The 10137-nt window shown below is 54.5% G+C and overlaps 1 protein-coding gene across 1 annotated transcript; it reads right to left on the bottom strand.

The window, feature by feature from the left end:
* Positions 1-821: 821 nt before the first annotated feature.
* On the bottom strand, positions 822-9159 carry KRT78 (keratin 78). The gene is made up of 9 exons (XM_032645014.1): positions 8741-9159; positions 8166-8380; positions 7052-7112; positions 6483-6578; positions 5485-5649; positions 5000-5125; positions 2215-2435; positions 1599-1633; positions 822-1518 (listed from the first exon to the last, which is right to left on the bottom strand). The coding sequence occupies exons 1-9, from the start codon at positions 9104-9106 to the stop codon at positions 1259-1261; spliced, it is 1545 nt and encodes a 514-aa protein (XP_032500905.1). The 5' UTR covers positions 9107-9159; the 3' UTR covers positions 822-1258.
* Positions 9160-10137: the final 978 nt, after the last annotated feature.

Below are 10137 nucleotides of genomic sequence, written 5' to 3'. Positions count from 1 at the left end.
CAAGAGATACTAAAACATCAGTGGGATGGAGGAGATGGAGGGCATCCCAGGGAGTATAGTGGAGGGTTGGAAAGAACCCCTTGATGAGCTGATTGGGGTGAGGAGTGAGATGTCCACAGGACCTACCCAAACAACCATAGATATTCCATAAATTGCCTCCCAAGGAGAGTGAGCTGGGTAGCTGCATAGCTTTTGTTTTGCTGGGTGAGCTGTGCAATCCTGGGGCAGAGCTGAATTGCTGGAAGGAGCGGCAGAGAAGCCGCACATTGCCAAAAGGAGCCTTCATCTCTGGCCTGCAGCCTGTCCTCTAAATGCCCTTTCAACACATATTTAAGGCTATGGCTTAGCATCATTGCTGAATTATTAACCTGCCCAGGAGAAGGGTCAGGTTTGCCACCCTGGGTAGAGCTGGAGCCAGCACATCACTGGGAGGGGACTGGATGAAGTGACAGAACACCGAGGACCTCAGCACAAATCCTCATCTCCAAACCCAGGGTATCTGAATTAGCTGTCAAAGGCCAGCCTCTGGCCCTGGAAACCAAGGGCTCCAAGAAGGAAAGTCTGGCTCTCATGAATGGGAGGGGTTATGCAGGAGACACCAGGAACAGAAGGGGTGAGAAAGACACATTAGGAGGGCACAATAGGTCTGATCTTGTTTGCCAGAGTAGCCCTAGTCCTGGCACTCAATAAAATTTATGGGAGGGAGGGAGGGGGGAGGGGGAGGGGGAGGGAGAGTGAAAGGAAGACCCACTACCAGGAGAACTGGGTGCTGCTTTATTTCACAGGAAATAATTGGACAGAAATACAGAAATGGAGGCCCAGAGGCTGCTGAAGAGGGCAAGGATGGTGTCCCTTCGTTCCAGCCCTCAGGCTCTTGTCAGTGGGCCTCAGGCCTCTCCTTTGGGGTACAGATGCAGTCTGGCCAAGCCCAACCAGGAGTTTTCCTAGCTCGGCTGAAGGCTGTGGAGAGAGGAGAGGACAAGCCTGGCTGGAGGCTCGATGCTGTGCTCCTTGGTTAGTGTAGGCAGCGGACAAATGAGATGCAAATCAGTACGCGGAACAAGGCCAGACTGGGCAAGCATTCAGAACAGCAGGCCGGACCCGACTGACTTCTGCAGAGTCCCCTGTGGGCTGGCTCGGGCTGTGGGCAGTGGACACAGAGCTGGCCATGCAGGGATGGGAGTGATAAGAGTGGGAGAAGAGCTGAGAGGGCTCAGGAAGGCGGGAGGGTGGGAGGAGCAAATGGCCTCCGGGTCACTCAGTATGTGATGGACGTCTTCAGACTTGACTCGACCGTCTTCTTCAGGATGGTGTGGCAGGTGGAGCTGGAGCCAGAGCCGGACACAGAGCAAGAGCCCAAGACAGGGCCCTGCCCAGAGCCCAGGATGACGTTGGAGTCACCGGTCACGATGCTGGAGCAGCTGGACCCAAAGCTGCCATTCCCGCTTCCGAGTCCACAAGTGCCCACCAGGCCACCATCTGCTCCTCCAGACACGATGGTGCTGCCTTCCCCAACAGCTGCCGAGAAAGGCACCAGGGTCACAGCAGAGTCCTCGATTCCCCATGGGGCCCCTCTCCCAAAGTCCCCTGATACTCACAGATAGTGACTTGACTGGTGTACTCCCCAGACGTCCTGGGGGAAAAAGGACGAGAGGAAGAAATGCTAAGAAGGGCTGCAGAAAATATGTTCCCAGGTGCTTTTAAGCCTCTTAGAGCAGCTCACCACCCTCTGAGCAGATAAAATCCCCAGTCCCCAATTTTAAATCCCTCCCAGCAGAATGGGTGGCCCTCGGTGGCTCACAGTGTCAAGAAACCTCTCAGCATCCTAGGGACTTCCCTGGGGGCGCAGTGGTTGAGAATCTGCTTGCCAGTGCAGAGGACACAGGTTCGAGCCCTGGTCCGGGAAGAACCCACATGCCGCAGAGCAACTGAGCCCGTGCGCCACAACTACTGAGCCCACGCGCCTAGAGCCTGTGCTCCGCAACAAGAGAGGCCACCGCAATGAGAAGACCGTGCACCGCAACGAAGAGTAGCCCCCGCTCGCCACAACTAGAGAAAGCCCGCTTGCAGCAACGGAGACCCAACGCAGCCAAAAATAAATAAATAAATTTATTTTGAAAGAAAGAAAGAAATCTCTCAGCACTCTGTGTTGGCCTTGCATCCCCCCACCCCCACCTCCGTCACACATCCTCAGGGCCCTCTGACCAGCCCCACCTGCTCTCCTCGCCCTCCAGCAGCCTGCGGTAGGTGGCGATCTCCACATCCAAGGAGAGCTTCGAGCTCATCAGCTCCTGGTACTCGCGCAACAGCTGCGCCATGTCCTGCTTGGCGGTTCTCAGAGCAGCCTCCAGCTCGGCCAGCTTGGTCTGAGCATCCTTGAGGGCCAGCTCCCCACGATGCTCGGCATGGGCGATGGCAGCCTGCAGTTTGGCATTCTAGAGAGGGGTAGAAATAAGGGAGGAAGTGGCTGTAAGCCCGACACAGACTCCCAAAGCACCTACTGTGGATATAACTTAAAGGCTGAGATGGACCATAATCTCAAGAGCTCAAAATTATTCCTGGCCGTGGCCAGCTCTTCTCATTCTCAAAGAGAGTATTGCCTCTTCTGCTTCTTTAACTCCCAGAGTGGGTTAAGTAGCATCTCAAAAATGTCAGGTCCATCAAGAACTTCAGAAAATAATCTTATTTGGAGATAGGGTCTTTGCAGATGTAATTAGTTAAGGATCTCAAGATGCTATCACACTGTATTTAGGGTGAGCCCTATATCCAGTGACTGGTGTCCAAGAAAAAGATGAGACAGACACTGAGATGACGCCGTGTGAAGATGGAGGCAGAAATGGGAGTGATGCACCACCAAATGAGGAATGCCAAGGAACTTCCAGAGCCACCAGAGGCCAGGAAGAGGTGAGGAAGGATTCCCCCAGCTCCTTCAGAGTGAGTGTGGCTGCCCGCACCTGAGTTCAGGCTTCTAACCTCCAGAACTGACAGAATAGATTTCTGCTCTCTCAAGCCACCAAGTCTGTGATACTTTGTATGGCAGCCACAGGAAATGAATGCAGCTCCTTCTCCACTTTCTCCCATGATCTTCCCCTATTTCTCCCCACCCTGTCGACCCTCAGCACCTTCCCTGCAGCACTTTCTCTCTCCTAGGGTACTTAAAGCTCTTCCTGTCCCGTACGGGTCATTATCTACAAGTCTCATCTTGAAGGCCACGTGTCCTTGAGGCTTTCGGAACAGCCCCATTTCAAATACTTTATCCTGATGTTGTCAGAGTCTCATGGGCCTCAGTTTGTGGTCTGAAAAACATTCTCTGTGCTCACCTCTCCAATCCGACAGAAAACTCCTAGAGGAAGGACAGCATCCCTGTCCAATCAGCCATCTAGTTGATTTTCCCTCACGTTTGGTTCAAGAAAGAAGACATTCCCTAAAGGCTCTCTTTCACTTACCACAAAGCACCCCATGGATGAGGAACAGGGTCTCCATTCTACAGGTGAAGAAACTGAGGCTCGGAAAGGAGGTGAGTGGCGGAGCTGAGACCCTAACCCAGAACAGCTGAGGTCCAGTCCACCGCTCTTACTGTAGCCTCAGTTCATCAGGCTTGTGCATGAAAAGGAGGAGTGAGAGGGGGCTGTGACCCCAAGAAGGATTCTCCCAGGAAAGGCACCTTGCTATGCAGGGGGGACTGTGTTTCCCAGACATGGGGACATAGTGACTCTCCTAAGTGCTGGCCACTGGTCTCTGAGACTCCACGCATTTCATTGTCACCTGGGTGAACTTAGTTGAGAAAGCAGGTTTCTTGCCTCCACCTTTTTTTTTTTTTTTTTTTGGCAGTATACAGGCCTCTCACTGTTGTGGCCTCTCCCATTGTGGAGCACAGGCTCCGGACGCGCAGGCTCAGCGGCCATGGCTCATGGGCCCAGCCGCTCCGCAGCATGTGGGATCTTCCCGGACCAGGGCATGAACCCGTGTCCCCTGCATCGGCCGGCGGATTCTCAACCACTGCGCCACCAGGGAAGCCCTCTTGGCTCCACCTTTAGAGACTCAGATTCCCTCTCTCTGGTGGGAAGCCCAGGAATCTGCATTTTATCAGACACCCCCAGAGACCCCCAAAGCTTCCAGAGCAAAAAGTCCACATTTATGGGCAAAACACCGTGGCAGCAAATTGAGTAATAGGACCTGGTCACCCTCATCTCAGGTCCTTCCTCACACTCCGAAGGAGAGCAGGTCAGAATGGTTGGAGACTGAGTCTGGCCTTTCAATGGTCTGTGCTCCAAGAAGCACAGACCCTGCTTGCATGTAGACAGGCCACCCATGGCTTGGGAGTCAGGCTGAAGTGCTTGAGGAAACGGCCAGACTCTGTGATCTCAGCTCTCAACCCTCTGTTGATCCCAAGAAAACGATGCTTTGGGCTTGGGGAAAGTGAAGGCAAAGACACTCGAAAACTTAAGAATCTGTAATCCTCACACCTAGAAGTCAGGTCTCCAGGAGAAGCAGGAACCCACCTCCCTGCCCTTGCCATTTTCTCCCTCCACCTCTCCCAGCTCCTCACACCCACAGTATCACCTGACCCTCAGGGGGCCTCGGCACCCCACCGTCCTGCCCATGTCCCCGGCTCCCTGAGATCCTGGTACTCTTCCTCCCTAACACGGGACCAGGAAATTCAGCATGTGGCCTTAGAGTCCTTACTGGGCTTGACGAGTAAGCATGAAAAGAAGAGATAAGAAGAGATGAATTATCCCTCTCCCCAAGGAGCTGAAAGCAAGATGTGCATGTAGACACAGAATGCAGCTTGAGGGCTGGGGCCAGGGTTGGCAGTGCAGAGCCCAAGCAGCTAGAATTCCCAGGAGGAGAGCTGAACGCCTCTGAAATGGGGCTTGAAGTTCTCTCCACCCCAAATTAGCCAAACCCCCAGCCAGTTATCAAAGTTTCACACAAACCCAGCAGTGACCCTGGCACAAAGGTGGTAAGACAGAGGGCTTGGGGCCTCTGGTACCCTCACCTGCTTTTTGAGGTTCTCAGTCTGACTCTGCAGCTTCTGAATTGCCTGCTGCAGCTGAGTGATCTGGACTTTGGTCGCCTTCATTTGGTCCCCACGAAGCTGGGCAGACACCTGAAGCTCCCGGTACTGATGGGGGATGGGGTGATACCGTCAGTGGAGAGGACCCTCACCTTTGACCCCAAGACCATGAGGAACATCATGGCCCCGGTTCTCTGCCTCCTCACATCCTCATTTGGGAAGCGGGTTAAAACGCTTGGAAAACCAGGACACGGTGGGATGAGGTTGCGGAAGTCTGGGCTCATCTCCCACAGTTTCCCTGCATTGCTTCCCTCCTGGAGAGGGGGAACATGGTGCCCACCCAGCCCTGGTGCTTCAGAGAGGTTATTACAACTGCCCAACGGGACCAAGGTGGACGACCACCCTGGGGGGGCAGGCAGGGAGACCCAGCCATTTCCAGCATGGTGCCTGTCCCCCAGCCCTGGCACCTTGGTCTGGTACAGCATCTCGGCCTCGGCTTTGCTGGTCCCAGCGATCTCCTCATAGCGGGCACAGACCTCGGCGATGAGGTCTCTGAAGTCCAGGCGGTGGTTGTTTTCCATGGACAACACCACAGACATGTCGCTGGCCTGGGTCTGCAGCTGGCCCAGCTCCTGTGGAGAAGACTGACTCAGTGTCCATTGGCCCCCCGGCTCCCCTTCCCCTTGGAGCCCTGGGCAGGTGGGCAGAGTGCCCTCTTCCTTCGGAGGCAACTCTCCTTCGTGCCGGGTGACAATGAGCACACCCTGCCCTCTGCGGGGCTGTGTCCTTTTCTGGAATTGAGGGCTGTCCAACGACTCGTGGACATTAAAGGAACGTGTCTGGCAGGGTCTAAAATCACCTGGGTGCCATCACTCCCCTGACCTCCTAACACATCCTCTCTCTTGTTCCCATTGCTCCAGTCACAGCAGCCTCCTTGCATTTCCTCAAAGACACCAGCACCCTCTGCCTGGGATCCCAGATTCCCCACTGTGTGTCTGTCTTCCTCACTTCCTTCAGATCTTGGCTCAGATTTTGTCTTCTAAATAAGGCCATGCCAACCACCCTATTTGAAATTGCCACCTGCCCTACCCCCCTGCCACATTCGCAATCCTCCTTTCCCTGTTCTAATTTTCCTTATTCCCATAGTATTTATCACTTTCTAACATACTTGGTAATTTATTTATTTACTAGGTCTAGTGTTTATTGTCTGTCTCCCAATAGAAAGCAAGCTTCATGATCTTTGTCTGGTTGTTCACTGGTGTATCCCCAATACCTAGTAATTCACATGGTAAATTCTCAGGAACTGTTTATCAAAGGACTGAATGACTGGCATCTAATTCACTCTAACCAGGCTTCACCTCCCAGCCACTCCCACTATTGCCACAGGAGCCTGCCCACACTGTCCCCTTCCCTCCCGCCCACCTGCCCCTGGCAGACCATCACTTCTGCCCTTAGTGATCCATACTTCTTCATACAGACGCCTCAAGAAGCAGATGTACTCTTTCAGAGCCTCCACCTTGCCTTCCAACTCCATCTTGCTCGAGAGAACTCCGTCCACATCCTGGGGACAGGAAGATAAAAGCCATATACCCCCACCCCCTCTCTGGGGGGTCCCACTCTGACCCAGGAGTTCTGTTCACACACTGCCCAACACCCACCCCAGGGACATCTCCAGCTCCCATTCTTTCCTCCTCCAGCCCCGCCCTGCCCTGCTCTCTCTTTTGCCTGACACTGACCTACACCACCTTCAGGAAGCCTTCCCTGATTCATCCTAACCATTTCTGTTTCTTCCACTCCCTCCCCACCCTCTCCCACAGTGACACCAGAGCTCATCACATAGTCCCTCAGTTGGATCTTGTCCTAGGGTCCCCCTGTGTCTACGTAGACGTCCCATTTCCTCAGAGGGTCCCTATAGGCAGTGTGATGGCATGTCGTGCATGAAGATCTCCCACTCACTGCCCTCCCAGCCCAGGACTGGGCTCTGTGCACAGTGGATGCTCGGGGTTCAGGTAGAGCAGCTGACCCCACCCTCACCTTTTTGAGGACCACGAAGTCTTTCTCCAGTGTGGCGCACCTGTGGGCCTCCCGTTCATAACTGCCAAGTAAGTATGGAAAGACGCTGCTTGGAGTGCCGGCATCAGAGCCCAGGCCCCTCTCCAAGTACACCCTCCCTGCAAAGGCCACTCTGCTTTAGATGCTCCAAAGCAGGACACACCACCAGCCTGCTTCTCTACTCTTCCATCAGGAAGCTTTGTCATGTCTTATGTCCCTCTTCACTCTTTCAGCCCAGGTCGACTTGTGCCATCAGGCGACCTTGCTTCGTGTTTATAAGGCACATTCAAACACTCTTCTCACCTACCACTCACAGTCATCAACTGAAGCAGGCATTTTGGATTTTATTAGCGAGATTACAAGATGTGCCCGAGTCCTAGATAATTAGGTGGCCCAAGCAGACCTAAATCACAGGTCTCCTGGCCCCAATCTTTCCAGGACCTTCCACCTGGGTCCTGGAGCAATGCTCCCAATGGTTCTGGAAGGTAAGAAAGGCAAGTGGCATTTTCCCAGTCTACAGATACGGAAACTGAGGCTGGGAAAGGTAAGATGCCTTGCCCAAGGCCACACAGCTATTCCTTGTTCACAGTCACTAAACCCAAGCCTCCTGTTGGTCCAGGGCTCTCTCCATACCACCAGGTGACCTGGTGGGGAACCCAGAACCACAGCCTACCTGTGAATCATGCCACAGGCCTAGGGATGTTCCCACTAATGAATTCTCTTCCACCTCTGAGACCAGAGAATGTCTGAGTCACTTTGACCCACAGCCTACTCAACAGAAATTTCTCAAGAAAAGAACCCACATAGGCATTGTTTAATAAGCCCCTCCCAGCCTTGACCAGAAACGTGGCCCTCGTAACTGGGGCCTGCTAGAATCGAGGCTCTCCAGTCCTGGATATCAGGGGCTGTGGGACCACTTACTTGCAGCAGGTGGGGCCCCCTGAGAATCAGAGGGAATGGGGATGCGGAGGGGCTAGAGGGGAGGCCGGTCATGTGACCCTGGGAGCTCGGCAGTGAGACACCCTCTGGCTGACAGCCTGATTCAAGCCCTCCCAGCCCCCATCCAGGGCCCGTGGGGATGCTGCGTTTTGCCTACTTGGCTTTATACTCCTCCTGCTGGTACTGGCAGGACTTCAGCTCGGCGTCCAGAGACACTCGTTCTCTCTGCAGCTGCTCCAGCTGCTTCCTGAGCTGGACCAGACAGGCCTCGAAGAAAGACCGCAGGGCCTGGGGGCTGTCACTCAACTCCTGCTGCTGCAGCAAGTCCCACTTGGTCTCCAGGACCTTGTTCTGCTGCTCCAGGAACCGCACCTACAGCGCAAACAGCGGGTCCCTGAGGCAAGCTCCTGCCAGACTCCCTGGGCACAGCCTCTGGGAAATAAAGCTTGAGCAACCCTCTAGCCAGCCCGGAGCCTTTAAGGCCTTTGATAAATATTTTCCAACACACTAAATGAATTATAATGACATTTTTTTAAAGGGAATTTCAAAACACTAATTAAACAGAGCCTCGGCATAACCAGAGAGCCTCCAGTTAGACCACAGGAGGGACTTCCTTGCTGCAGGAGTGATTAGAAAACTAGTAGGAGACCAGACTTCCCCATTCCCAAGTCCATCGAGAACAGTTCCTCGAGGGAGGCACAGCGACAGGGGCTCAGCTGAGTTCACCCTCACCTTGTCAATGAAAGAAGCAAACTGGTTGTTGAGGGTTCTGATCTGTTGGGTCTGCTGAGTCTGAACCACCTGGAACTGGGGGTCGATCTCAATCTTCAGTGGGGTCAGCAGATTCTGGTTGATGGCCACTTCCTGGATGCCTCCCGGAGGGCACGGGGAAAGCCCAGGCCCACCGATCCCCTCCCCATACCTCACCCCTAGCCTTCCCCTTGAACCCCAGGCCCTCCCACGAGAGCCTCCTTGGCACCCCCCAAAGGAACTGAGGCTCCTGCTGCTGAAGTTGACCCTGCCTCGGCCCCCCGAGCGAGCAGAACAGGCTGAGCAAGCGCTGAAGCCCCTCTGGGCCCGGCAGGGAGAGAGAGACATGGCAGAGACTGAAGGTTTCACAGCTACAGACAGAGGATCCTCAAGGTGTGTGTGTTCCTGCCCTGAGGCCCCGGGACGGCACAAGACTTTTATCTCCTCCCGTGCCTGGGCTGGGTCTCGGAGAGCAAGATGCTCTTGGCCTGAGTGTGTCTCACTGACTCCAGCTGGCCTCTTCTGACACGCCTGGGGAATAGGTGTCTGGCAAGTGCAGAGCCCAAGGAAGAGACCCAGAGCCTGCCCTCAGAGCTCCCAGGCTATAGGAGGGATGGGCACATTCTGAAGACCAGGAAGTAGCCAGAGACCTGGACTTCAGTGCTGAGGGATGGGGAAAGATGGCCCTGAGCAAACTTCCTGAGGGTCATTCAAGGAAGGCTTCCTGGAGGAGGAGATGGGGAAGAAAGGAGGCACATTCAAAGGGAAAAGAAGATGGAGGGGGTTCAGATGGAGCTCTTGAGTGCCCTGCAGATGCTGGACAGAGGAGTGCATCTTCCCGAGGGAGGGTCTACATTCGAGAGTAGGAGGAGGAAGGCACTTTGCAGCACAGGAGAAGCCAGGAGGTTAATAGAGGTGTTATTGTCATCATTAGCTAAAAGACACTGCAGGGCTTCCCTGGTGGTGCAGTGGTTGAGAGTCCGCCTGCCGATGCCGGGGACATGGGTTCGTGCCCCGGTCTGGGAAGATCCCACATGCCGCGGAGCGGCTGGGCCTGTGAGCCACAACTACTGAGCCCGCGCGTCCGGAGCCTGTGCTCCACCACGGGAGAGACCACAACAGTGAGAGGCCCGCGTACCGCAAAAATAAATAAATAAAAGGCACTGCAGGATTTGGAAATGAAACAGAAAAACAGGGTACCCAAGTCCCTCCTCTTGCCCAACCCAGCAATCATCCATGAAGCGCCACCCCACTCAAACCAGCCATCTCCACCCAGGGTGGCAGCGAATGGAGCATTTCTAAGCCCAGCCTGGGTCCCTTTCACAAACACACAGCACTAGGCACATCCACTTGGGTCCAGCACTGTGTCTGTCAAGTTA

This window comes from Phocoena sinus, chromosome 10, assembly GCF_008692025.1.
Source record: "Phocoena sinus isolate mPhoSin1 chromosome 10, mPhoSin1.pri, whole genome shotgun sequence".
NCBI classification, from domain to species: Eukaryota; Metazoa; Chordata; class Mammalia; order Artiodactyla; family Phocoenidae; genus Phocoena; species Phocoena sinus.
The sequence above is the reverse complement of the archived record's forward strand: the minus strand, read 5'-3'. Positions and strand labels throughout refer to the sequence as shown.

Excerpts from the sequence above, each read along its gene's own strand:
- KRT78 (XM_032645014.1), bottom strand. The coding sequence starts at position 9,106 with ATGTCTCTCTCTCCCTGCCGGGCCCAGAGGGGCTTCAGCGCTTGCTCA. Across the intron at positions 7,113-8,165 it reads CAGGAGGAGTATAAAGCCAA|TTATGAACGGGAGGCCCACA; the intron begins GTAGGCAAAACG and ends CTTACTTGGCAG. Across the intron at positions 6,579-7,051 it reads ACTTCGTGGTCCTCAAAAAG|GATGTGGACGGAGTTCTCTC; the intron begins GTGAGGGTGGGG and ends TCCTGTCCCCAG.